The 27,861-nt window shown below is 39.9% G+C and overlaps 2 protein-coding genes across 2 annotated transcripts in view; both read right to left on the bottom strand.

Moving 5' to 3' along the window:
* Positions 1–12,033, bottom strand: part of ABCB5 (ATP binding cassette subfamily B member 5) — a 36,547-nt gene extending 24,514 nt beyond the window's left edge. Inside the window, exons 1-12 of the mRNA XM_075050480.1 lie at positions 11,934–12,033; positions 11,140–11,237; positions 9,983–10,070; positions 9,822–9,870; positions 8,626–8,779; positions 8,114–8,180; positions 7,687–7,878; positions 6,377–6,548; positions 5,223–5,347; positions 2,622–2,796; positions 1,533–1,646; positions 562–672 (exon numbers count right to left, since the gene is read on the bottom strand). Coding sequence (XP_074906581.1) covers positions 562–672; positions 1,533–1,646; positions 2,622–2,796; positions 5,223–5,347; positions 6,377–6,548; positions 7,687–7,878; positions 8,114–8,180; positions 8,626–8,779; positions 9,822–9,870; positions 9,983–10,070; positions 11,140–11,206 — 1,314 coding nt within the window. The 5' untranslated portion in view covers positions 11,207–11,237; positions 11,934–12,033. The remainder of the gene's footprint in view (positions 1–561; positions 673–1,532; positions 1,647–2,621; positions 2,797–5,222; positions 5,348–6,376; positions 6,549–7,686; positions 7,879–8,113; positions 8,181–8,625; positions 8,780–9,821; positions 9,871–9,982; positions 10,071–11,139; positions 11,238–11,933) is intronic.
* An 89-nt stretch (positions 12,034–12,122) lies between these two features.
* The window catches only part of ITGB8 (integrin subunit beta 8), a 92,744-nt gene continuing 77,005 nt past the window's right edge, over positions 12,123–27,861 (bottom strand). Inside the window, exon 15 of the mRNA XM_075050458.1 lies at positions 12,123–12,246. Coding sequence (XP_074906559.1) covers positions 12,244–12,246 — 3 coding nt within the window. The 3' untranslated portion in view covers positions 12,123–12,243. The remainder of the gene's footprint in view (positions 12,247–27,861) is intronic.

Below are 27,861 nucleotides of genomic sequence, written 5' to 3'. Positions count from 1 at the left end.
CATAGCACTGCACAATACAGAATTACTAAGGGAAGTTCAACTGGCAAAGAATAGGGACATCTGTTTATTGAAGAGCAATTTTAACATCTGCCCAAAATAACATTTGACTTGCAAATGTATATTTAGGATGATATGTTTCAATCCATTTGATGGCATATTGTTGTACAGCCTATCTCACGGGTCATTTTTCACATGGGATATCACAGCAAATCAGAACAAGCAAAGGACTGGAAAGAGCAACTTACTGGTTTAACTGTGTAAGATCTGGAAGTTTTAATGGCAGATCTTGAAAAATCTTATTTGGTTTAAGAGCTCTTGTTCACACAGACTAGAACCAACACATATTCTTAGCTTTGTCCAGCAGAGGAGAATGGTGAGCAGGTAGCCAGTGGCAGTAGATCTAGAGCTTTTTCTTTGGACATTTTTTTTTCCCCAGTAGTGCACAATCTCCCAAGATAGGAATACATTTTGCATTCAACAACAATAACAAGATTACAGAAATAATACTGACATAGGCTTCAGAATTTCAGTACAGTAGATTAATCTAAAATGAACACTTACTTTAACATCAGGTCTGGATGGGTAACTGAAATGGATGTTTCTAAATTCAATTTCTCCTATGAGCTTGTCTGGTTTGTAGCCTTCCTCAGAACTGCTGTCTATGAGCCGTTTCTGGAGAGAGGTTTTTAAAATATACTGCTGGTTATTACATTTTTGGAACTGCTATTTCAGCTGGATACCTTGCTCTCTCCTTTACTTTCTTAGCTGCTGGTTTATACTGCAGTACACCATTTTACTCACAAGATGCTGAATGCCGGGGAACATCTAACTGTGAATTCTGCTTTGACAAATATAGCATGTTTTGAAATGCAACAAAATCCACAGCAGAAAATCTGTAATCGCAGAACTTAACTGTACTATCTTACGGCCAAAACATGGCCCTCAGTTATCCATATAGGAGGGTTTTATACTCACATCAAGAACGATGTAGCCATTTCTGCATGAACTTTCTAGTCTTACTTGTTTAAAATATTTTATATACACAGATATCCAATTGCTGCATAACACAGCAAGACCAAGATAGTAACAATGTGGAAACCCCTTTTCACAGTAACCTCAGCACTGCAGCTTTATGTTATTATAGCTTTCAAGAGCACTATTAATCCTTCCCTCACTAACTCCCTCCTCCCCCCTAAAAAACAGCTCAGCTGAAATTGTGCATTTGTACATTTTTAAAAAAACAGTATAGTGCCTTACTACTTTCCCTCTGGAGTTGCAAGTCTAATTTCAGAGAAAGACCCCATCCATAAATCTTGGACACACATGCCAGGTTTCCTAACTTTCATCATAACAAATAAAGAGGCAGTCTTCTTGATATGAATGGAAATATTATGGGTTTCAGTGGTAGGCATCTACTAAGTTTATGATTCAGGGGCTTTTGAGTGTTTTTGTTACATTTCTCAAGAAAAAAAAAAAGAAAAGGGAAAAAATTAAGTCTGGTTGAAAGGCTTATTTTCCACTTAGATACTTACCTTATTGATAATCCGATATACTTCATAGGCAGCCCCACGTGCATTAGCCACACTCTCCAGGTTGGGAGCTGCCTGGCCCAGGGAGAAGGCCCCGATGAGCACAGAGAAGAACACCTGCAGGAGACAGAGGGAAGCATTGCAGTTGACAGCAATTACAGTCTCACCAGTGCTCGGCTGTTAAATGTCCAAGTCTTTCTAGTGCAGCCTTCCCAGGAAAATAAAATACAAAAGTGAAAGGTGCATTTCACAGTTGCTCCTGTCCACTCCCCTTTTTCCCAGGGTGAATGGTAACTACTGACGCATGCTTTTGTGGCCTGAATGGCTTTTCTTTTTGACACTCTTGCATTTCCTATCATCTACAAATAGAACAAATATCTTTCTCTGTTGCTTTCCAGATGTTCCCAAAGTTAAGAGGCTTACAAAATTTAGTCCAAATTTTCTTAACTGAAATCCCACCTGTGGGACCAACACACAATTAACTTGACATGCTGTGAGGAACCATGCTGAGGAATCAGGACATCAGAAGCCGCTTGAGTGTGAAAGTTAAACATGTAGCCAAACTTTTGATGGCAAGAAGATAGCTAAATATCCTCAAATGAATACCAACTTGGACATATTGGTAACGTACAGTAAATGTTTGCAAGTAAACAACAACAAAATGCAGAGAAGACATTGTGGCTAAATATGTTGAGGACTTCCCGGTACACATTCAGAACACCGGCGGGATTCATTTAATCCTAGTGTCTAGCTAGAATTTTGTTGGCAGTCCAGGGTACTTGTCTTTGCTCCCTAGCCACCAGCTCTAGGTTGGACCCTATTGTAGGGCAGGATGAATAAGATAAGTGAGAAAAGTGCAGATACTTTTGCCTCTACATTGATTAGAGTGGGAATTCAAGGTGCCCTGTTCAGACTTGTTATATCAAAAGCTAGGTAAGATGAATACCTTCCTTTCAGTTCTTTTATACCAAGTGACTCTCTAACAGCTAACTTAGCAAGCACTTGGCAGAAATAGAGATAATTATATACACCACTTACATAACTATTCTCTTGAAGTTACAGCATTTTTCAAAGCCACATTGCTGTACTTACAATTAACACACGGCCGATGTCATAATTTTCTTCCTCAGCAGTGAGGCTGGTTCCGTACCAAAATGCAAGTGCATAGGATCCAAAGATAAGAAATTGTGAAACACCTAGAGATGTGCTGGTGGTAATGGATTTTTTCACTCCAACACTTCTAGCCATCTCTAAGTTAGCATCGTATCTGAAAGTGGATAAGGAAACCATTAATTTGATAGGCACCACATGCCATTCTGATTGATATTTCCCAGTGTCCTTTTTTTAATTAAAAGGATTTCTGCTGTAAGAGCAATTAAAGTCTCACAAAAAGAACACAGAGGGGTTTTTTGTTTGTTTGTTTGTTTGTTTTTACAGAGGACTAGTAGGGATATAATTCCTTTGAATAAATCTGCTCTGACATTTGCTGACAACCTTGCCATACAGCTATGGAAGACAAATTTAGCAAACAATTGAGTAGCATGACTTCTTTATCACGATGGAAGACACGATGCCACTGTTGAGCTGTTTGTTTGCATTAGTCCTGAAAGGAAACCTTGAAAAAGTTTGATCAACTTTACCTATCAAAGGTAAGGTTTAGTGTTCCACATTTAAAAAAGGCAAAATAAAAAAACCCCAAACCCAGGCACTATGGATGAAGGCAGGTAAAGGAATAGAAGCCAGAGCTCCCTCTGATGCCAGAGTTGTTCTCTTACTGGCCATTCTGGGAAGTCAGAAATCTTTGCCTTATGTTTACTGATTAATATGGCAATATAGCAAATAAGTGGACACAGATGACCAGTATAAAGACTGACAAGTTCGATGTGAGAATTATTTCTTGTAAGTACAGTTCGTATTTATTCATCTATCGTTTCTAGCTAATAGCTTTCACTTACTCAAGCTTATTATGGAAAGCATAGACTAGGAATAGTCTATCTTTTTACTTGTCAGTGACATGCATAGCAGCTTGCACTTTTTTCCTAATACTTGTTTTCTATACAAAACAACCCCATAGTAGGAAGACATGAAATTCAGTCAGCTGGAAAGGAATCTTAAAACAATGTGCATTAATTTTGTTCATGTAAATAGCTCACATGGTACTAATGCTGTATTTGTTACTCAAATATATTTAAAAGTTTTGGCTTGGTTGTGTTCTTAAAACCGAGGCCTACCTTGGAGTCAGCAGCATCATAGGTCTACCAGGGAAATGAGAACTGGATTTAAGCAATGTGATAAGTACACATGATCACTCAACTACAGAGGAAGAGCCAAGCCACTGCCAGAAAGAGAAGATGACTGAAGGTCCCTCGCAAGTGCAAACATTTGCGGTTAGTGGAGGCACTGTGCAGTAAAAGGTTGCTTTTCCTGACTCAGAGGCCATCGGTTCAAGAGCTGCGTAGGAGTCACAATCCACGGTTTGCAAATGACCTAGTCTGTCCCTGGTAGGAGTTTGTCTGTCCCTAGTAGATGTTCCTCAGAAAGCCACCAGTTCCATAGTTTTTTTACACTAAATGGAGGTGGAGCTGTGGAACAGACTGACTGGTCAACCACAGAGGAAAGGAAAGGCCTTACTGGCATGGAATTATCTGGGTATCAGTTATTTTGTCTCTAGACCTCAAAAAAAAAAGAAAAAAAAGAAGAAAAAGTAGTTTGAAGCAGCTCCTACCATTGGATTTTCAGACACTGGTATTTGCAGGGACCAAGAAGAAGATGGAGAGGAGGGGGACAACTGATCTAGGCCATCTTAGGGCTTTTTTACCTTTACTGTGTAAGCAGAAAGGGTCTTAATATTGTTGCAACTTACGGACAAATCCCATTAAGCAGAATACAGTGCTATAAGATAGTCAGAGCTCAACCCTTGGAAGGAGACAAATGCAGGAGCAGGCTGTAGGACCCCGAGCTAGGGCTAACATCACTTTAGAAATTTTGCACAAGACCAGGGCAAACATGAGAGTTGTAAAAGATAGAAGAGATTCATGGATCGTATGGATCAGGCCATCTGGTTTGCCTTTCCCAACTGCATGGGATGATGCCCTGTATTTGTATACTGAATGTTATTGTTTATGCTTATTGAGTTATCCAATACATATGTGAATAAATTTGTGCTCAGCCCTATCCACCTCACCTTTTACATGTGACTAGGGCCAACACTGGATTAGGTCAACTACAAGTGTTATCTGCAAATCATTAAAGTAATTAAAGCCAGTGATGCAATTTTACTTCAGGCTGTTATCCAGTGAAGCTTAAATATAAGCTCATTAATCAAAATCAGAACAGCAGTGCACATGTTCTAGAAGTTAAGTAATTAATCACATGCTTTGCTGCATTTGACTACTAGGTAAAGATAACCTTCCCACCACTTTCATTTTAAATTCAACTCCGTATCTCAATCAGAGGAGAAATTTCAGTCTATGTTGCAGTGATAACACCAGGTAGCCTGTATTCACTGACTAGGCCTACTTACACATCTTTATGCTCAGGTGAGCTGTACACTTACAGAAGGATAAAATGACACTAAGGAGAACCTCATTCCCCTGCCTCTCCAAAAAAACCCCCAACCCACAAACCACATACCCAACCCAGAGCCAAACTCTTTTTCTGTATTTTAAATATAATTATTATTCAAAAACTTACTTTGCTGATGCCTTCTGCTGTCCATTGAAAGCCACAACTGTCCTGATTGCTGTCAAAATTTCTTCTGCCACAGCTCCTGCTTTGGCATAAGCAGACAGCTCTTTAGCTGTTAGGGATGCCAGGAGCTGGAAAGTTGAAAACCAGATGTTACTGCAGCCTGCTGTAAGGGTATGCACACTGTGTTGGTGAATAAGAACAATCAATGTTCAAGGCACAAGATGAGGTTTTAGGAAAGAGGGGTCAACTCCTCTCTGTGCCCCGAACTTCTCCCAAATCCAGCTCATTCTCTCATTGTGTCCTTACTACAGTGAAAGACTACACAAGCATCAGATGGGCTTCATGACCGATCCACCTTCCTCCCAAGCCAAGGACAGCCTATGAGCTACACTATGATGCGTGTGGGGTCAGGGAGGTGTGTTGTAGCTGCTCTGGGGAGTACCCGAGGTGTTCAGAAACTAGAGGACCAGTAGACATTGAAGTAAGCAAGGTAGTCACATTACAGCTTCTAACGTTCTTCTTCCTGTCTTATTTAAAATGCTTCAAGTAGAAAAAAACCCTAGTATTATATACAAGTAACTACTCAGGAATATAAGCCATACCCATTAATGTGGCTACAATGGATCACAAGGGGAAAATGTTTTCCTATCTTAAAGGGAGACCTCTCCAGATATTTCACTAATTCATACCACTCCAGTCTGCAGCAGCTGTATATATGTCCTAGGGTCTACTCTTTACACAGCATGAAACTTGGTAAATTATTTGCAAGAGATGTGGTATCATATATGTGCAGATGGAAAGAGCTTGAAAGGCATTTGTGTTCAGAGGGAAGTGTGAGGGTCACAAGCGTGTGCCCGGGCTTCCCCAGTGCTCTGCACAAGGAAATCTCTGTCCGAGGAAGGTGCTCTGATGCAGATTAACCTCCTGCCACGTGGCACAGGGACACAGGATGTGGACAGAAGGAATATGACTTACAAGGACATGCTTGAGAACCCAGAGAAAAGCTACAGGAGGAGTAGAAATCATAAAGTAAGCAGGGGGCCAGCCTCCCAACTCAGAAACCACACTAGGCTTCTCCCACTTTCTCCCCCTTTCCTGTGCCTAAGAGTTGTAATGTTTTGCTGGTTTGCTGTGTTTGTTAATCACCACACACTTACAGTTGACCAAACTGCTGCTGATGCAGCAAGCAGAGGGCTGACTGACAAAATCACCAGTGTCAGCTTCCACCCGTGGATGAATCCTATAATAATCCCTGCCAGAAATGTGGCAAAAAACTGTACAAATATACAGATCTTGTCTCCGATGCCTTCGTGGATGGTGTTGATGTCACTTTAAATAATAATAATAATAAAAAAAAGATTTGTTAGCTTTGAATGCCTTTCATTCTAACTCCCTCCCCCTCCTTTTCATGCTGTGTGGCCTGATGTCAGAAGCGTTGCCATTTCCTAACTGGCACAGTGAAATTTCTAACCACAGCTACTGAACAGTACCATTAGTCTCCTGTGTGGCCAAAACACAGCAGAAACCTCCTATTTTTTAGGACTCATTTTCTGTATTTTCCATCATTCTCTGTTGTTTCTATGTCCTGTCACTAGGTCATAAATGACCTAGTTTTCTTATCCAGCATCCAAATGGAGCAATACAAGCAAACAACCAAACAGCCTCCTCACCTCCTGTGACCATCTCCAAATTATTCCTTCCACTCAGCGCTCTCATGCATTTTATGTTCTTAATTTTGGCTACAGACTCAGATCAAGCGTTATCTCCATTCTATCAGGACAACCATTATTTGGAAGAACCTCTCTTTTTCATACAGATTTCCTTCCCCATTTTCTCTTCCCAGCACATACAGATATAAGAGCTGAGAATGGTTTCATTTAAGCTTCTCTTACACCTTTCGGGACACAGCTCTGTCCAAAGTTACCTTAAAATCCAGAAGAAAAAAAAAAACCAAACAACTGTGTTCATGCATATAATCCCATTGCATCTTGGGGCATAAAATCTTCCTCCCTAGGTCTATTTAAGTCTATGGAAAAGCTCCAAAGACTTTAACTGACTGGATGGAGTCCAGCCTGAGATCTGGCTGGATGTAAATGCAAGCTCATTTCCATTCAATAAAGTGTCAGAGCTTTCAGTGTTTGTAAACTAGCTGGAGACAGCAGAGCTGTTTATCTAGTACTGTCTGCCACATACTTCATGGACATTAGAAAGCCAGTGTCAGGCATTTCACAGCAAAAACCTCTCCAATGCATATATCGCAGAAACTGCACAAACGATGCTGAAAAGGGGTAATGAATTTCTTCCTCAGAGCTGTAATATTTCACACTTTAGGTTTGGGTTTGTTTGGGGTGTAGGGTTGGTTTTTTGTTTTTTTTTTTTTTTGACTCTCTATAGGTTATTCCATAGAAGATAAATGGCAGTTTTAAATGTCATACTTATGGGGGTAAAAAATGAACAGAGCCCTCACTCTGTCAGTCTGGTGTTCAGCGTTCCTATCTGGGTAGTATCAAACCAAGCCATCTCCTGATGGAGCACTGCAAAAAAGAACTTCTGCCGGATCCTTGCTGTCTGCCTTGTAGCAGCAACCAAAAACGTCCATACTTGGATGGTGCTCAGGATCAACACAGCACAGCCAATTCCCACATAGTAGTAAGCAAACCTGTGATAAGGGAACAAAAGGCCATATGATGCCCACTGTAACTTGTGAGAGAAGTTGGACACACCAAGCAACAATTAGTCTTCATTTATCCCATCAAAGTAAGTACTGAAGCCCTTGATATATTACTGGGAAGCCTTTTTGAGAAGGCAAATGTTTGGCTTCTGCTCAAAGTGATAACACAGTAAAAGAAAATCCCCCAGTACTCTGTTAACAGAATAACTATAAAGACTCTTACTTTGTCATTTCACCTTCTATATCTATGCCTGGAATTGATGGACAGCTGGAACTATTTACTGAAGTATCTGTGGGGGGGGAAAAAAGTAGTAATATTTGTGAAAGTATTATATGCAGAAGATAATCATGGCAATCTAGGGTCATTGGGGAATGTTTTGTATTTTGTAAGTGGGGTTTTGCAAAATACAAAATCATTTGGCAAATACACATTTATTTTTAAGGAACTTGTAGTAATTAGTGCCTGATAACTGATGATACAGAAGGTGGTCCTGCTCCTTTCTATCTCACCAAAGTTGAAGTTAATTCATAAAGACCACATCCAATGCACTGCTTTTGTCCTGGTCTAGCTATTAAAGATTGTTTAAAATGATTGGGTCATTTGCAGCAGGATGAATCTTGCTCATTATATACTTGTTTAGGTGTGCACCAGTCCATAGTCTGAGGGGAAAAAAATCTTAGCTCCTGTAGCAAAACATAACTGTTACGTAGAGAAGTCTGATTTTAACTTTTTACCTTCTGACACATTTGATTTCACACCGCTTAGCACAAAGCTGTTTGTCATCTCTCCAAAGACAATGATCATAAGTGGCAATCCAGTACCATTTGCAACAGCTGCGATCAAACCAACTACCATCAAAAGGACATCCACCCAATCAGCATAGCGAAACTATGTGAGCATCAAATTAAAAAAAAAAAAAAAAAGTGAAGTTATGTCTGACAGTTCACATATTTGTTACAGTACAGCACACTTACAGAACATGCTTTGTTTCTACCTACGTATTCTAAGTAGCAGCAACGCTCCAACTGCAGGTAAACTCAGAACATAAGAATTTTGTAGTAGGTCCCATACATCTTTAAATCAGTACTCAGTAAGGCTGCTAAGGGAATATTGGCAAGACACATGGTTCTTCCCCAGCTCAGCAGGAAAATAACCCAAAGTGTATGTCCTACATGTTTCTAAGTGATGATCTTGTCTGTACAATATATTGCATTTTGTGTTCCAGTAAGTTACATGTTTACTAAGATAATGCCTTTGAAATGTAAAGAAGAGTGAGTTATTGACCAGCACCTGGGTTATATCTACCAGTAGAAAAAGTTTGCAGCAGAGATTGCATCTTAAGGCTTGTCTACCCTTGAACATTTGTTTCATTTAAAGAAGGATGTGAATTTAAACTGCCATAGCTATTCCTGGATGTGGTTAATCTGAAATCAGAACATTTTATTCCTGACTGTCCTAACCCTCTTCCAAAGTGTAAATGGACATGGAATAAACCAGAGAAAATAAAACTTCTCTTGTTTCAGCATAAGCAAGTCCACATGTAAGAGTTATTTGGGAATAGCTGTTGTATGGAAACTGACACAAAACCATACTGCTGGTGCTCTCGGAGAGCAGGTCCCTCAGCAAACACAGGATAAATCCTTTATAAAGAGAGCCAAGGCAAGGGCCTGTGCAGTATGTATGTCCTAGATCAGTCTCAGCAGGGGTGAGCTTCATCCTCCAATAGAACTAAGGTTGAACTGCTGTCAGTGCTACCAATGTACTGAGGGGGGAATCTGACCTAACAGGCCAAAGTTTAAAGAGTTCTACCATCACTTGGTCTCAGGCTTCTTCTCCGGTTTTTGATTGCCTATTAATTGCAATTCATAAACAACTCAGTGACAAATATAGAAAAGAAAATATAAAGCAGACCATCAAACTGGACACCAACCAATTCAAAAATGTCAACCACTCGTTTCTCTGGCTTCTCGTTTTCCTTCCTAGAGGAAAATAGAAAAAAATAATTAAGATGAGTGTTTTCTAGAAAAGCCATATTACCCCCCCCCCCCCAGCACACCAGCCACCAATGTGTTAAGTTCAAAGAACACCTACTTTTTTTCCTTGGGCTTTAACTGGTCACTTCGTTCAAGATTTTCATCATGTTGGAAAGAAGGGCTGTCATACCCCTTGCTTGCAGATTCTGTGAAATAAAAAACAGACTTTTTTTTTTTCAACATAACAACCCATCTTTCGTACCAGTTTCTTGCAACTTTCCCTGCTGATTCTTTTGCATTTAAAGCTTAAAGATTAGTTTTTTTCATGTTCTTAGAACAGCTTGGTGAATTTTTCTTGAAACTTCCTTTCTTTTCAGTTCATCTCCTCTAGTCCAGCAAAAAGCCTCCAGCTCCATTTCCAAGATGGAAACAAACTTCATTTTTACAATTAAAATATATTTATACAGAAAGGCTATCAAAGACAAAAAGCAAGAATTATTAATCTTGCGAACACCTACACAACTGAATGCAAACAAGCAGAAGCCCGACTGAATTAAGTGGAACTGCTTATAGCGAAGGTTATAATTGCTGTAGGTAACACGGAATAGATGCAAGTTAACTAAAGAATCATGTCTTTGCCTGTAATAACCATCTTCATTATTTCTTTGTATTGCAGTAGTTGCCACATGTCCCACTTCCTTTGTGCTAGGGGCTTTAGAAATCTACACAAAAGAGGAATCCTACCCCAGAAAGCTTACGATTCTAAATGCATAAAATGAGATGTAACAAATGGATAAAGAAACTGATGAGCAACCACACTAGGGAGCCAGCTGTGAATCGCATGGGGAGAAAAGGGCTCCACACACCAGCCACCCCCAATTTACATTTGCATTAACTTTAACTGCTGAATCACTATGAATAGAATTTTCCACATACTGTTTTTGATGTCAGACAATCTATAAAGACTGGTTTAGACAACCATTTGAAGGCACTAATGTGCTTCCTCCTTAATGAGCTTATCTTAGGAGCATTTTCATGCCCAGGCTAGGACCCACCTAACTAGTTTTACCCACGTAAATGAATTTTGTTGAACTTGGTGAAATGATTCATGCATAAACGTTTTCTAGGTGGTGGCTTTAGTTCACTGGAAACTCAATGTGTTATCTCCTATAAAGCCACTATGGTAATCGGGAAGGACTTATAATGCACCTTTAGATTTGGAGCTGTGGAATATATTCCTCAAACGCACACGTGGATTTCATGCCTGTGGCTTACCAGCATCGGAGAGGTCCTTTTCTGTGGGATTTACGAAACAGTCCTTCATTGTTGTTCTTTGTTGCATGCTTATGAGATAAAGTCACATTAATCAAAACCTGTATTAAATAAGCAACAAAACATTTCAAAATACTAGATATTTAAAGAGCTCACATTAAAATCTTTGTGAGCTTTTTTTTTCCCATGACTCATTACATTTTGGTCTCAACATTGTCCTACTTAAAGATAATGACTAAAAAACCCCCACGTAACAGCATGATAAAGAACTACTTTTAACGAGATACTAAGAACAGCACAAACTATTACAATGGAACCTTACTCAGTAGCCCGTTTCAGTAGTCTTTTATGCCAAATCCCTAGATCATTCATCCACAAATTATTGTGGATGATCTATTATAGAACAGAGGTTTTTCTCTCGTTATCTTATGTTTGATTAAAACTTATTGAACAGTTGTAACACGATCACGATTATAAAGATAAAGACTAAATATACGTGGATGCATTATGCCATACCCCAACTACGCAGGATTTAGAGGCGGTAGATGACTGATGCTCCAAGTTTCCCTAGGCTTCTCTTCTTGATGCGTCGCACACACAGGTTTAAAAAACAAAACAAAACAAAACCCACCCCACATGAATGTGACGAAAGATAAAACAATAACGACAGCAAACCGCATAATCAACCTGACGTTAAAAAAAAAAAAAAAATTTTTTTTTGTTTTTTAAACATCTTGTTCGATACTTTCTGGCTGTGGTTTTTTTTTTTTTTTTTCCCTCGCGTGACTTCAGCTCACCTTTACAACCCACGCTGTGCCCGTACGTTTGGGTGACCGCCGTCCCTTTCGGCCGCGGTGCCGGTACCGGTGCGGTGCGGAGCCCCCCCCGGCCCCGTTCGGGTGGGGTCCGGTCCCTGCGGACTTTATAGCGGCCGGCGCCGCCCCACCGCCCTCGGCTCGGGTTTCAGGTGAAGGTCGGTGCCGCCGGCGGGCGGGAGAGGCAGGGGAAGGGGGGGCCCGCAGAGACAGCTCTCTCTGGGGACCCCTGCCCTCCGCAGCCCCCTCGGCCGCCTTGTCAGGGCGTCTCTTCCCACCTGGAGTCCCGGCGTTACTAAAACGAGAAGGATTTTCCGCTGGGAAACTCTGCTGAGGAGCGGAGGTGAGGGGGTAGCGGGAGAGAGGTTGCTCGGCCAGCGAAAAAATCAGGCTCGTGATCTCTAAGGTCATACCACATTTGAGGAATCGCAACTAAGAGTAGAGGTATGCTGGTGAATTTGAACTAAGAAATGGTATTAAAAGAAGTGTTTTCATTTCCCACTTCTAAATGACGTGAAGATCAAAACTAGCTAAAGTCCTTATTGGTTTTAGAGAAGCTAAGCATTACATTTTGCTCATTTAGTTCCCACCTCTTCTCCACAATTTGTCTGGGGTTTTGCTTTGGCAAAAGTAAGGTTCTTTTTTGGTTTGAGTTAGCCCAGAGTGTTTTCGGGTTGTTTTTTTTTTTGTTCTGTTTTGGTTTTTTTTTTTCCCTCTCTGAAGAGATCAGGTAAACAAATTAGATTTTCTGCACAACCCCAAAAGTAACAGGTCTTCAGCTTCCCCTCTGCACGCATTGGAATCTGTATTTTTTGCTTCCAGTAACACCTTTAGTATTGATGAAAAATAAACTCCTCCTTATTTTCCTATCCTCTCAAATGCCACTATCCCAAAGCTGGGTCCCAGATAATTAAACTAGTTACTCTGCTGAAGTTATTCTCAAGTAACAAGTTCAGGATTCAGCCCCATTTAAGCTTCCCTTTTCTGCCTTCCCCACAGGATTCAGATTGCATTTTACATGGTGGCTACTATGATGCCCTCAGAGAACTTCGGAAGACAAGGCATTAGTAGGCATCACCACCTCCTGCCCACTGGGACCCTGTGTGTTCAGTTAGATTCAAACTCCTACATGTCAGACCTATTACTTTTTTAGTACTTTCTTATCTCTTTAGCATTGCCCAGGGTTTATATTACCGACTCAGCATTAAGCCTGCCTAACACACATTCACAGCTGTGTTCTCTGTTCCAGAAAATTAGTGAAAAGCTTTGGCTTCTGCTGCCATGAAGAATCTGAAGGTACAGATTTTTAGGAGAAGAGACAGAACAGCAAGCTGAAATACTTCACTGTCCCCACCCCAAGGTTCACAGCTCTATGCAGTACTTCCTTCACCAAAGGCAACAGGTTTTCTCTTATTCATCTCAATGGGAGCAAGAACAACTCCTCACCATGTCTCAGCTGTTGTTAAAACAGGCGATTAACAGTTATTTTCAGAAGAAACTATCGCTGCATTTAAAATTTTAAACACAGGGACATCCCACCTAGAAAGCAAATGCCTGGATTTGATGCTAGATGTGGGGCTGACAGAGCACATAGACAGCAAAGTAGAAGAATGGAGGTGGTAGGAACCCCCCAAACTCCCTTGGACCAGTTTTCAGAGCTGCTAAGTACCCACGCATCTTACTCGGGATTACTGGCAGTTGGGGAGTGTTTGGTACCTCTGGAACACAGACACTTTCACTTTTCAAAGCTTCATTATCAGTTACTTGTGCAGAGTACCAACAAAGAGTCAATTACAACTCAGATCCATTGCTCTACACACTGCATGCCTGGTAAGAAAAAGCCTCAGAGTTCCCCTGCACAGAAAAGTTAGTCCAAAAAGGGTACACGAGATGAGCAGGGCAAGCAACTGTTAGTGCAGGAAAGAGAAACATGGGCTGTTGAGAAGAAAGTTGTTTCCTTTTCTCCCCACCCTTCCCCATTTTTTTCTTCGGGAGTGATGTTATAGTCTATGCAGTTTAATGAGCATCTCCAAAGGAGGGGATAACACTCAAACCATAAACAAACAGATTAAAAAAGAAAATGAATGAAAGGAGGAGTAAGAAATAGTCTCCTGCAAAAAGATTCCTCATCTAACCTACTGAGAAACATGGACTCATAGTCTAATTATAGCTAACTACTCTGTGCTTACATAAAAAATAAATTAGCACAATCTGACTTTTTTGCAGAAGCAAGAGTTCTGGACTAAACCACACATGTTTCAAGCAGAGAAGACTCCCATCAATAAAAGAAGGCAGAGAAGCAACACAGGAAATGGTAGTTTACAGTAGTGTAATTTTTTTTTTTCCAGGGGGGGGTGTAGGACTTTATGATAACATATCACAATGTGTTTTAGAGGGGAAATACTATTTCTTCTTTTATCCAAAAATATTTGTGTAACTTTGGAAAATACTCACTGCATCTGAAAAGTATTCCATTCCAAACAGACAATATACACCCATGTCTCCATGTGTTTGGTTCATCTGTCCAAAAGCGGACAGTGACAGGAAAAGCAAAATGAAACACAGTCAAGTATCATTTATTAACACCAGCCATAACTGACTGAACTAGAAAAGAGATGTACTTTAAAGAACCATTAACTATAAACACAACATTATTGAAAACAAACAAACAAACAAAAAACCCCACCAAAAAACCCCCAAAACACAAGTTGGAAATAAGAACTCATTTCCTCAGCAAAGCATTAACACTGAAAAGAATACAACGTATGGTACACAAAAGTAGCAGACACCCAACTTTACTGGAATATTTCCTTAAAATAACAATCAAATACAAAGAAGGTGTATTGTCTTTTACAAGCGTCATAGCTGCTTACTGCTTTTTGACTTCGGCAACAGACGAGAAGAGCACCAGCGAGACACCTAGCCTGCACCCACAAGGCACATGTGGGGAGTCGGGGCTAGTATTTGGCCCCTTACTTTAATCACAGCTGATCCCCTACTTCTTCCATGCAGCTGGGTTGTAATTAACAGGATGAAGCTATAAAAGACCTTTATCTTTCCTTACTGCTCTTTGGTGTCAGTTGCGTTGTGACTTTTGCATCTGTGTTGCACCTGTGATTCGGTCAGAAAAGCCTTGCCGGAATAACTTACAAAAATAAAAAGAACAAGTCCTGTTTTCTTATTTATTTGTCAGAAATAAGACCAAAATGGAACAAGGATACTGTAGGTCTTGTAGGCTTTGTGGGCTAGTCACTGTCAGTTGTAATCAACTCCCACATACCTACAGTAGTACAGGCAAGTATGTATTGTAGTCAAGCTCAACACTGATATTATTAATAACCACCAGTAGTAGCTGTAGTCATGGCACAGTACTTGAAGCCTTATTCTGAGATAGGATCATATTTTGGTGGGCATAAAAGGAGAGGCCCATTAGCACCCAAAGTTCTTCACTGAATTTACTAATAGGTTATGGATGTTGACCATTTGGGTTATCAATATGGGATTTATGAATATATCCTACATAGATAACTTTTGTAAATATAAAAATGAATAGAAAGATTGTGCCTAAGCTTAATTAATTTCTGGGGGGGTGGGGGAGAGGTAGGGTTTTCTCCATCACTGCCTACCTGATCCAAGTGGGGCTCTATAAACTGGCAGTCCTGAGTACCCACAGGGAATGAAAAGGTCTCGTGGAGCAGCTGTGGGCTTCTGTGTCTTTCAGAGGAGATAGTTTCTTTCTCCATTCTCTGTCACAGCGATCCATGCTAAAACTAGCTGGGGCAGTACAAAATAGAAAGCCCACAGTTTCAGAATACCAGCTAGGGCAATGGGAATAGGGTAAATTCCGATGCCTAAGGTAAGCTTAATTAGATGATTGGTTAAACTAGTCAAAAAGTTTGGGGATATTAATCACATTTGCAAACTAGAAGTTAAGAAGTTTTCTGGTTTCTTTACAGGGAGCAGCTAACTAAAATGTTGTAATTCTCCAAACCAAAACCAAGTTATGTGTACACTACTATAGCATTGGCAACTGCAGAGCTATCAGGGATTTGGTGCAATGGGTGGAGAAAGTCTGGTGAGTGCTGGAAGAATTAAAAATCAGTTAGAAACATGTCACAACACTTCTTGAACTTTCTGAGAAAGGCTGAGTTATGTTGTCCTAATGCTGTAACCAAGCAAAACAATTATTTGTGTTTTTCCAGAAACTGGGGAGCGGGAACATGTCTGATTCTTTTAACTAAACAGAGTTACATCAAAGATAGCTATTTAATCATAATTGTTTCTAACCAGAACAACTTGCAAGAATTTGTTGAGGCTGAAATGGTTTTACAAGTTCTCCATAGTACACATTTTCTCAAAGACCAAAACCAAAGAAATGCCTTTTATTCTCTCCTATGAAGTTTGCACATCTGTTTTAGGAGAGACTTAACTGGTAGGTGTGAAGAATTTGCAGATTTCTCTAGTAATTACTATAATTAAAGGCAAGTAGGCCTTTAAAAAAAAGGTCAAGTCAATGTGGTGCATTGCTTTCTATAAAAGAAGGGAAAATACTGTTTTTTTCCTCCTAAGTACTAGAGTGATATAAGTAGATCATAGGAAGCACAGAAGGCAGTCATTCTGCTGAACACTTTGTATACCTTAAATGGGAAAGCTTCATATATGATCAAAATGGTGACTTAAGATTATAAAGACCTATAGAGATAATTCACAGGGCTGAATGTCAAGTTATACACCTATTTCAGAAAGTCAGAGAGAAAAGAAAGGGAAGGGGAGGAGGACGTGCCTTATGTAAGCAAGTTACTTATTCTAAGGCCTTCCCTGTATCAGGAGAAAGACAAACCAAGGGGTTTTGGTCCATCAGACCAGGAGTATTAACAAGATGATATTTCATTAGTCTAGCTAAAGGAAAAGACTAAAGAGACCATTACATGCCTGGATATCTGTTGGGCAGAAATAAAAAATGCCTCTTAAATTCTTGGAAAGTGCCGGGAACAAAATTATCTTTCAAGAAGTGAGAGAAGTAAGTAGAGGTGGACGTTTCTACATTGCGCCCTGAGAAGTAGAATGTGATCAAGGAAGAAAATTTGCATGAAAGGGATGGTGAAGGGATTATGAAGTTCATGATTCTTTAGAAAAAAGAGAGGGATGACAACTGAATAAAGACAGTAAGTTTGAGTATAGGATTATTGTTATTCATGGAAAGGTAGTCTAAGGGCAAAGGGGTAAAAAGAGTTGGCAATTAATACAAACTAGTTATGGACTTGAAACACAAATAAGAGGCCATTCTTTCATGCAGAAGCACAAGATCCTTGGGTAGGAATAATCTATCAATAAGTAGAGGTTGAGAATGACTGTGTAGGCAGCTTTTCTGTAGAATAGCATCTAGGAGATATACTGGATGGAAAACTGAACACAAGCCAACAGTGTCAAACTGCTGTGAAAAAAGCAAAATTCACAAAAGCACAAAAGAGTCATATGTTAAACACATGGAGTAGTGTTTTCTCTGCATAACACTGTTAAGTCCTCAGCTGGAGTGCTGTGTCTAATTTTGGTTATTTCAAGAAAGATGTGGGTGATAGGAATTATGGAAGAAAGCGAAATTAAAGGGGTATAAAAGACATGACCTCTGAGGAAAGACAGATGGAATTGAGCTTGGTGTAGCGGAAAACATGCAATTCATTTTAGAAAAATATGACAGACTGTTGCAAAAACAATGTAATCCAGTGTCTTCCATGCCTACTGTGGCACTGAATTACAGTAAGACAAAAAAATAGATATTAGGAAAATGGCATTAACTCTATGAATAGTTAAGCACTGGGCCAGATTACTGATGGAGCTGTTGGCATCTAGACTGTTGATTCTTTTCTTTTCTTTTCTTTTCTCTTCTTTTCTTTTCTTTTCTTTTCTTTTCTTTTCTTTTCTTTTCTTTTCTTTTCTTTTCTTTTCTTTTCTTTTCTTTTCTTTTCTTTTCTCTTTTCTCTTTTTTCTCTTTTCTTTTCTTCTCTTCTCTTCTCTTCTCTTCTCTTCTCTTCTCTTCTCTTCTCTTCTCTTCTTCCTTTTTTTTTTCAGGTAAAGTCAAGCAATTGTCTACAAGGTAAAATTTGGTATAGATGATTTGGCCTTGATGCAGAAAGATGAAATTGTCTTCTGAGATCCTCATCGGCTCTAGTTTCTCTGTTGTGCTGATAAACTTAACGAAGAGCAAAAGGGAACAAAGGTGGTACATCTTGTATTTTGATTAAAGGCATGAGGTTAGGTATAAACTGAGTCTGTGGAACAGCTGGTGACAGTTTTGGTGAAGGTTTCTGCCGGTGAGAGATGGGAAATTGGACAAATGGCAGAGTGACTTCACTACTTAGTCCATATCCTGGGGTGGGTCATTTTGGTGGTGTACATATTAACTTCCAGGCTTCTTTTTGGAATGAACCAATTAGTTCACTTACAGGTGAAAGTGGGGTTTGGTTTTGAGAATAGTTGATTCCTGAGTTTACTCCCAAGAACTAATTTCTGTAAGAGAGTTTGGCTTCTTTCCATCTTCCGCAATCCTGGAACATGGTCCTTGTGCTCTCATTTCTGCACACTGTCATGATATATCCTGGAGCATGCAATACATATCCTTCACTTTGGACTATAAAAATATCTCTCCGTGTTTTTGCTTTCTGTGTAACATCACTGTGGCACAGCTCAGCACTCATACACAGCACTGTGGACTGTTAAAAGACAAAAAGTAATCAGTATGTCTTAGGGTTTTGGGTGCACCACATGAGATGCAAAGGAAACTCAGATTAAGTGGTAGGCTGTAGAAACGTGGCCAGTCCACTCCAGAGGGGCTATTTCTGAGCAGAGTGGATAGAAGCTGTTGAAATCGTGAAGGCCATGGACCTCTTCAGGAGTTAGATATTTTTAGCAGGGTAAACATAACTACTGATACGGTTTGTTCACTGGCAGGATTTCATAGTGTTTTACTAACATAAACCTGGGATGAATGAAGTTGTGTGGGTAGAAACTGCATATCCTGTTTCTGAAAGGTCTTACTCAAGGACTCAGTCCCATCTCACATCAAAAAGTTAGGTGATGGTGAATTATCAACTGTTCACATATGAAAATGTGAAGAAAATATGAGATGTCTTTACTACAAGGGTAGCACCAGCCAAGCCCCTTTCTTTGACCTGAACAATATTTTGACTGTGTTGTGCAGTGCCAGACAGGGTTTGGGCAGCACAGAGAATTTCAGTTCATTTATTCTTTAGTCTCAGACTCTTGGGGGGAATTACCAAGTGACAATTACTTTCCTTTAAATATTTGTATTTCTCAACACAATGCCAAATCTTGAGGGCAAGGACCTCTCTCTCTTTTGCTGTAACCTCTCCCCTTCCAATAATCTAGCATTTTGTACATATATATAATTTAAATAACATGACTGAATCAAACAAGTGTTATTCATACAGGTAGCATGCGTTTACTACCAAATGATGTTTTGATTAAATGTTTATATGCTCCCAAGGGTCAGTGAATGTGGTTCTTTTTATCTAAAGGAATCACTGTAAACATCCGCACTCACCAAGCATGCACTATATGACTCTTATGAGCACATCACTGAGTGTTTCCCTTGCCAGGACAGACCATGGTTAAAATGGAGGTTGGTTTTTTTTTTGCAAAGATGTGCATAGACAGTGACCTTCCACTGATACTATTTAATCTAGAAGAAGGAAAGTTTAAAAATCAGAGGCAGAAGGTAAGTGTTTGAAGATACATGTAAGGCATTTAACCCTAACTAAAATAACACTCTTAAGAAGATGAATAAAAATGGGCTTCCCATTTAAATAACATATATGGACACCTCCTGACTGACGGAGAGGGTGGCTGTATCAGGACTGAGCTGGAGCTGATACCGTGCGGTTCAGGAGCACAGTTTGTCCTAAGTCACCTGCTCCCCCCACCAGCTCCACACTCTTGTTGTCCGCTCTTCTGAGAGCTGCAGCACCTGCTTGTGCAGCTGGTCTCACCACTTCCCTCATTCCAAAACCATATATTTCCTTTGTTTAGAAGTTCCCAATCTTTTTCCATGCCTTGGTTGTTGACAATCCTAGCTATCACGTAACATTACACCTCATAGTCACCTCCAAGTTACGTGGTCCCTGAGAGCACAAATGGGAAAAGGCATCCTAGGATTAATGAGGAATTATCTTTGAACACAGGAGATGGGGCGAATTTCCGAAGCCAGCTGCCTTGTACTACTTGTGCACAAACTCCAGCTGATTGCCAGAATACATTACCCTAATTATAAACCTGGCTTAAATCTCTTGGGTTAGTGAAGATGTAACTTTTCTCATAAAGTTGTATTATGAGGTCACAAATATTGTTTTCCCTTGGGGTTGTTGTTTTTTTTTCCATGACAGCCTATTCATGTGTACTTGGCCATATTCTCTTCTGAGGAAAATATTTTGGCACTTCAAACAAAAGCAGTAGGACTTCTGCTAGCCAGTGGTTCCTGCATTTCAGGCTTCCATGTCCATGGTGGCTAGTCCTGACAATGGCTACCACGGCACTCAGTTCTGGTTCAGAGGGATCAAGACTGAATGACAGGGCTGAGGGGAGGAACAAAGCATTACTCCTGTCTGTCGCATCAATAGCTTGTGATGAGAGGCAGAGCAAGAACTCCAAAGCTGTCTTAGTCAAACCCCAGTGCTTAAAAGGAAGATGCTGGCATCTTCTAAATATCCTCCCCTTTTAAGTGCCATGCAGTAAACTCCCAGTTATCACTACAATTTCCTTTTTTTTTACTTCTTCCTCCTTCCACTTGAGAAGTAATAGTATTCACTGACCTTACTTATGTGCATACTCTGCAGATTGGGATCTAAAACTGCCTCCTTTTCCCACAAATTCCCAATCCAGTCCTTCAGCTGATAGGTGAGCAGAGCTTAGGAGCATGTGTTGCCCAGTATAATCTTTAACAATTTACACTCACAAGAGTGAAGGAAATCCTTCACATGGACCGGGGAGTTGCTCAGGCAACTAAGGGGACTAGTGAGGTACAGATCCTGGATTTTGTCCTGTTGATTTAAGCTCTAGATCAGGACTGTCTGTACTGTTTTCATGCAGTGCTGAACTTTTAGCTCTAACCGTGTTTGCAATATTAAACTAGTTATGTAAGTTTACATTTCTTTATGCGTCACTGCACGGTCATGCTTAGGCTTTCACCGAACTGTCCTTCTGTTGTACTACTTTCTAAACAGATTACAAGAACTCTAATGAACTTCTGGTTGGACCTAAATTAACATCAAAAAGGTCTGATGAAGGATATTTCCTTTCAAGGAGGAGCTGATCCTTCCAAGGAATGTACAAGAACATACCTGAATAGCTCTTAAAGATTCAGGAAATGATTAGGCTTTTCTAGTTAGCAACAGACTGCCAGAAAAGATTAGACTATCAGAGACTAGCTTTTGAAATATATTGATCTTACTTTATGTGCCTGTGATTATGAGAGAAAAATAACTGTAACTGCTGCCATGTATTTTCTAATTCTTCTTTATTCTTCTCAAAAGGATGTCAAATTACCAAAATCTATTTGAAGCTTCTGAATGGTCTCATAATTGTCTAAGGAATGACTTAGTACAGGAATAAATTCAGGTAGCACATCAGTTAATTAACTGGCCTATAAAATAACTTATGTTCAAAGAAGGAATACTTCGTTTTAAAGGATCTTTAGCTGCATTGCAGAATGATAGTAAAGTAGACATTCTAAAAAGTAACTATTTGGGATCAGTTTCACCAAAAGTAAACTCAAAGAAAAAGAAGAAATTCAGTTTTAAAATGGTTGTTCCTCAAATGTTACTTTGATTTATTAATGGATACAAATTTATTTAGGTCAATGAAAAAGGAAAAAAAGGTTTTTTTTCCTCTTGTTCCTCCTTATAACAGTCTATGTCATTCACTAGGACCCAGTTGCACTATTCTGATGAACTGATACTTATGGAAATAATTAGAAGATCCCAGCTGCACTACTCATTACTAAATATCCTTGAAGTCAATATGCACTGTGTGTTTCCCTTTTTGATGTCATTCAAAAAAGCTTTTAATGAATTACAAGCAAATTTATACCATATGTCCAATACAGCAATCAGGAGGAGCTTTCAGACAGTATCACTGTGAATGCATTGGAGATTTTTTTTTACTCTGTTTATATCGGATGCTATCCTATAACCAACAAGAAGACACTATCTGAACATTTATCATTCACTTTTACACCTCCAAGCCATTTGCATTGTAATGCTGTGGAATATCAACATTCTGCAATGTTCCCCTACCTCTAAACCTGGTAAAAATGAATCTAGGCTCAGAAGCCAATTATTTCTCCTGAGAGCTTGGAGGTTTATTTATTTTTTAATCAAGAAAGCTACTATTGTCTCTTTTCCAACCCCAGACGCCAGCGTGAGCTTATGATAGCTTTAACCAGAGTCCAACAGGGAATAATCCCTCCCATGCCAAAAGCACATAGAAGTCCTGCCATGGAACAGGACAAAGCCAAGATTTACTGAAGTGCTCATAACAATGAAGAGGGAGGGCGAGAAGCCCTTCTCCACCAGCAGCTCAGAACACTGTGGGACACACAACATTTAAATTCCTGCTCTGTTGGACGGGGGTCACATGTCTGGCTCTGAGTCTCCCAGAGGAAAAGGGTGCCCCAGTGCCAGCACTCAAGCCCCACTGCAGCAGGAGGGAGGACATGCAGTCATGCTGGTGGGACATCCAATAGCTGGCAGGGTACTTCGAGTCCTGCTTTTGGTCCAATTAATGCCGAGTTATGTACACAGCATGGAGCGGTTTTACAGGCGACATTAGACACCTGGTGATTAGCAAATTCTCCTTGCTAGTGAGGGAGGATTAAAATTCTCTTTGGAAAATTATGGGTCTGCACTTGGCGCTTCTACAACCTACACTGGGAACGGGATTCAGCTGACAGACTCAGATGTCTACATTTATGTGACTACATGTCAATGCCTGCATATGAACTGTATGTCTAAATTCCCATTATAGTCAACAGGAGTCTAGGTAATAATGTAGGTATCTACTTTAAGGTGAGCTGACCAGTTTTCTGCACTCTGGATATCTTACTCTATAGACTAGATCTCCATTGGCAATAATGGGAGCTGGACACCTTTACAAGCAGACTTCTAAAATGATGTGTCTGAATGTGGGAACTGTATCCCACCTTGAATGTAAGGGGTACATCATGGCATTTTTGCAAATGCCAACCCATTTTTTCCCAGGTGAAAGCCTGTCAAGATGGTTCGAGACAGTCAAAACTTTCAGTAATCATGCCATTTGTTTAAATAAACCAAATCCAGAATCCACTCAGCTCTAGCACCCCTTTGAAACATTGCACTGGAGGAATCACCATAGTCTTAGTTCACATTCTCAGGGAGACCAAAAAATTAGGTTGAGTTTAGGATAACTGTGCTCCTTGCTGTCTGAGACTGATTCCACAAGGCTCACTCTTTCAAAAAAGAACATCTGACTTGGTTAAACCTTGCATTATAAAAAGCTGTGCTTGTGGTTATTTCCTTCTGATGATTTTCATTTCACATGCCAACATGTGTTTTGAAAATATTATGAGTTTAAAGTAACCAACAACACTGAAGAAGAGTGGTGACTCTGGTAAATATTATGGACTTGCATTTAGTCATTTGAGTATTTACATGCAGAAAAGTCATGTGGCTTGTTGTGTCAATGGTCACAGACACAAAAAAAGACTAGTTGAAATCCACATTTTTTAAACCATATATATTAATTTCTCCTGCTTTGATGGTCTATTTTATATAAAGCCAGGAATGTTACTGTGTTGCATAAAATTTGCTGTTACTGATGTCTTCATTAAAATGTCTTCATTCAAGAAGAAAGACTGCAGTATCACAGGCAAGATGTATCCTACCCATTAAGGTAGTTTTAATACAAGAGAAAGAAATAATGAAATTTATCTACACCAATGTAGTGTAATATTGCCACTGTAACAGGCAAGAAAGAGTTACAAGATGAATAGAGAGTCAAGAAGAGAGGTATATCTTGTTTTCCTTTGCTTTGTTTCTAAGTATCACGGTGACAGTGTAAAGCATATGTTATAACTTTATAATTCCATATAGATGAATAGTAGGAGCGAGAAACCATGAAGTATTTCTAAAACACTGCTGTCATGACAGTCCCAATATTTCTATGGCATTGAATAAGGTTCAGGTTATTTCCTGATGGTTGTCACCTTGTGAAGAAGGAATCTCTTCCCATGGATTTCAGTAGCAAGAGCACCTTGCACTAAATGCAGCATTCAGGGAAGTTTTCAAAATGTTTTTAAAATTATTTTGTGGACAAATTAATTTTTATACAGCTACAAAAAGGCAATGCCTTTTCATATATAGTTTTATTAAATAATATTCTCCAAATGGCTAGATTATTTCTATACTCTTCAAAATACTACACTCCAAAAGCTTTCCTAAAAATATTGGAAAATGAAGGTTCAAAGTATCTTCCTTCAGACAGTATTTGGAACTTCAGAGTACAGAGGAGACATGAACATGGAAATTAAGGACTATTACTGTATTGCCAGCAGCTGCTTTTATGTGCATATCCGGAATGAAACTAAATAGAAGTTCTTTCACCAGAAGTTGGAGGGTTCACAAGAGAGGCAAGTCAGACAGTGAAGTGGTTGATTCAACCCTGATTCAAGGGAGTGAATGTGGGGAATTAAACTGGTACTCCACACAGAACTTCCCCTATGTTATGTCCCTTATTCCTGTAATTATATCACTCCCCTGGGCTTATAACAATAGGAACTTTGCTGTAAATCTTTTAGAAAGCAATTATTAGAGATGAGATGGTCTAGAAAGTTATGATTTGTTTGCTTTTTCAGCTCTTCTACCACTAGCTTGTGTGATCTTGGGCAGATAATTTTCTCCTCCCATTTATTGAAAAAAAAGAGAGGATTCTATTGAAGTTATTAAATATTTATCTATTTATGAAATGGAATTTATGCAATACAGCTTTCCTGATCCACACAAGTGCTGTGAGAATGCAAACAAAGGGTGAAATGCCCAGGCTCTACAGACGGAAGTGTCAGATATGTACCTGATACTAAACATCAGGTGGTAAATGCAAAAAAAAAAAAAAAAAAAAAAAAAAAAAAAATCCAATAAAATTTTCTTTTTTCTGAGAGGGCAAAATGTGTGGGTTAAAGCTCTGAATACAAATTTTTAACTGGGAATGGTAGTTGCCCACCAGAGATAATCTAGCATTTCTGCTGAGTGTTACGGTGTATGAAAGAAGATGCTGACCTTTCTCAAGAAAGCACAGAACCATACCAGGCAGGTCAGGAAAACCTTGGCAAATCTGGAAGGCTACAGCAGGACATACCTTCTGCTTAAAGCTTGGACCTTTTGTAAAGCACTGTGTATACTGTAGACTGTGGAAGAGCTACTATTGCGTTTTATGAAAAAGTCACCTTCCATCCTTCATTTGTGCTCCCGTATGTTGAATAATTTATTTAAAAGAGAGGAAAAAGTTCTCAGTAGTTGAAGCCGGCACTGTTTCTTAGCTGAGTAACAACCCTGCCACGACAGTAAAAGAGTAAGGGTACACCAGTGGGAACGCTGTAAGAAAAAGCTGAGCAAGTTGGTGAATTATCAGTATGCAGGGACACGCGCCTGTACCAACACACTCAGCCTGACCGCAGTGGCCAGCATTTGCAGCCTGGGCTCTAGCTGAAACATGTGATAAAAATGCGAAGGGCAATCTAATTAAAAAACTTAAAACACTGCGCTGAGGTCATTCCTGTTTACCTCCCACTAAAAAAGACGTGCCCTCTGTTGCGTGCTATATAGTAAGAAACAACCCCATAAAGAGGCACTGTGGCAACCAGGATACCTCCTGCTCTAACTCCCGGGGCTGTTCTTTCTCCCCTCTGTCCTCAACCTCAAATAACTCCTCCTTTCTGCCACCACCGGCCTCGCCAGCCTTCTTAGGCAGCTACGGGCAAGGCTCAGCTGTGCTGGTCCCTGCCTCGTGCCTGTCCCCGCTCACCCAGGACAGGTGCCCGTGGCACCGCTCTGTGTGCCACCGGCGAGAAAAGGCAGTCAGAGCCCCAGCGTGGGCTCTGTAAGAACTTGCAGAGCAACCCAAAAAAGTCCCGGGGCATCAAAGGAAAAAACAGATGTTTCCCTCCCCTCTCTGATCACACTTGGTATTCACCCATTACCCCCTCACAGCGGGAACAATTTTATTCTTGGAGCTGTCATTACTTAACACCCCTAAATTAGTAATATCTTGAGTTTTGAAAATGACTGTCACCTGAGACTAAAGATGTTTTGTAAGCATTACATTATTGACTGGGTTTCAACTTCCTAGTGAAGCAGCAAGACCTTTTATCTCCCTTAATTTGTATCAAGAAACTGGGGAACAGTATCTGAGTAGACAATCAGTACAAATCAATCACAGTAAAGTAAGGCTAGCCAAGACATGCTGAGCCCTAGCATTGAGCTCTAGCTACCAAATCAGGCATCAAAATCTGGAAAGTTGTGGTAAAAATATAATTTGAGATAGACAAGTGAAATTTTGGGATATGGTGTCCCTCTCACTGCAAGGCCCTTGAGGGTTATGGGCTGGTGCGGGATGTGCAGATGACATATATTTGGTGACCTGTTTGACCAATGTTTAGGCTGAACTTTGCTACTAAGTCTCATCTCTATTTAATGTGATGGTTATCAGAATCAAATTACACGTAAAACTTTTGATAACAAATTACTAGCAAATAGACTGGAAGTTTATACGGTGGCAGGCAGATAACTGGATATAACCACTAAGGGAGAGAGAGATAAAATACCTTCCTCCACCAAAGGAGCCATAAATAGACAGGGGAGCACTACTGATTTGTTGGAGGAGTCAGAAAATACTAAAATAAAAACACAGTTCCTGTTTCTTCTTCTCACTTAGAATTTGCAACTATTATGCAGGAGGCATAGTACCCTCACACCTTCATTTGGTTACTGTTATTCTCTCCCCTGTAGACTGATTTTGTATGCAGGGAGCAAGAACTTCCCTCGAGCTAGGGAGAAAACTTCAAGTCAGGTTTCTTAACTGCCTTATCTCTTTTACAACCCCTTAAAAAATGCACTATCACTGCTTATCAGAGGCTGCCTTATGTTTAATATTTTCAAGAGATAAAAGGTTATGAACCAGGAACCTGCCCCTGACGTTCATACAAGGTGACAGAAACAGGGAGTGGGGTTAATTTCAGCTTACCTTTCAGTATAGAAAAGCCACCTTTTGCCATGCATGTCATACCATAATGAACAGTCATAGGAAGACATCGTGACGAGTAGGACACAGCCCTTTCTAATGTTAACTAACTAATCCAAACAAACATCATTGGTGGAGGGGCTGGGCAAGCTGCACAGCTGCTTAGCTGTGCAGAAGATAGAAGAGTTGCCCTGGTGCACAAGACCAATATTTAGAAGCTAGTCATTACTGGGTGCAGCTCAGCAGATCTTGTATTTTACCAGGTTGATGTATACCAGCAGGCAGAGAACTCAAAGAACAGTCTTCATATTGCATTGGCTTTTGCTGTACTGTAAGTCAGCCCAGGGGAAGTACACTTACAGCATTGTAAGCAGAACAGAGTCTGAACCATCACAACAAGGCGATGCAAAGATATAAAAGGTGACAAAAGGATATAAAAAATTTAGAGTTATAAGTTTGTCTATTGTCTCAGTTATTTTCTTCTGAAAAGACATTTTACACACTTTTCTAAATTTGTGACTGTCATAGGCCACAGTTTTAGTTGACACAGGCATGTGCTTTGGGAGGTGGGGAGATCAACATTTCAGTTTTAAATTTTGGAAATTGGTATAATTTCTCAAAAATAAAA

This window comes from Buteo buteo, chromosome 2 (assembly GCF_964188355.1).
Source record: "Buteo buteo chromosome 2, bButBut1.hap1.1, whole genome shotgun sequence".
NCBI lineage: Eukaryota > Metazoa > Chordata > Aves > Accipitriformes > Accipitridae > Buteo > Buteo buteo.
This window is presented reverse-complemented; position numbering and strand designations above follow the sequence as displayed.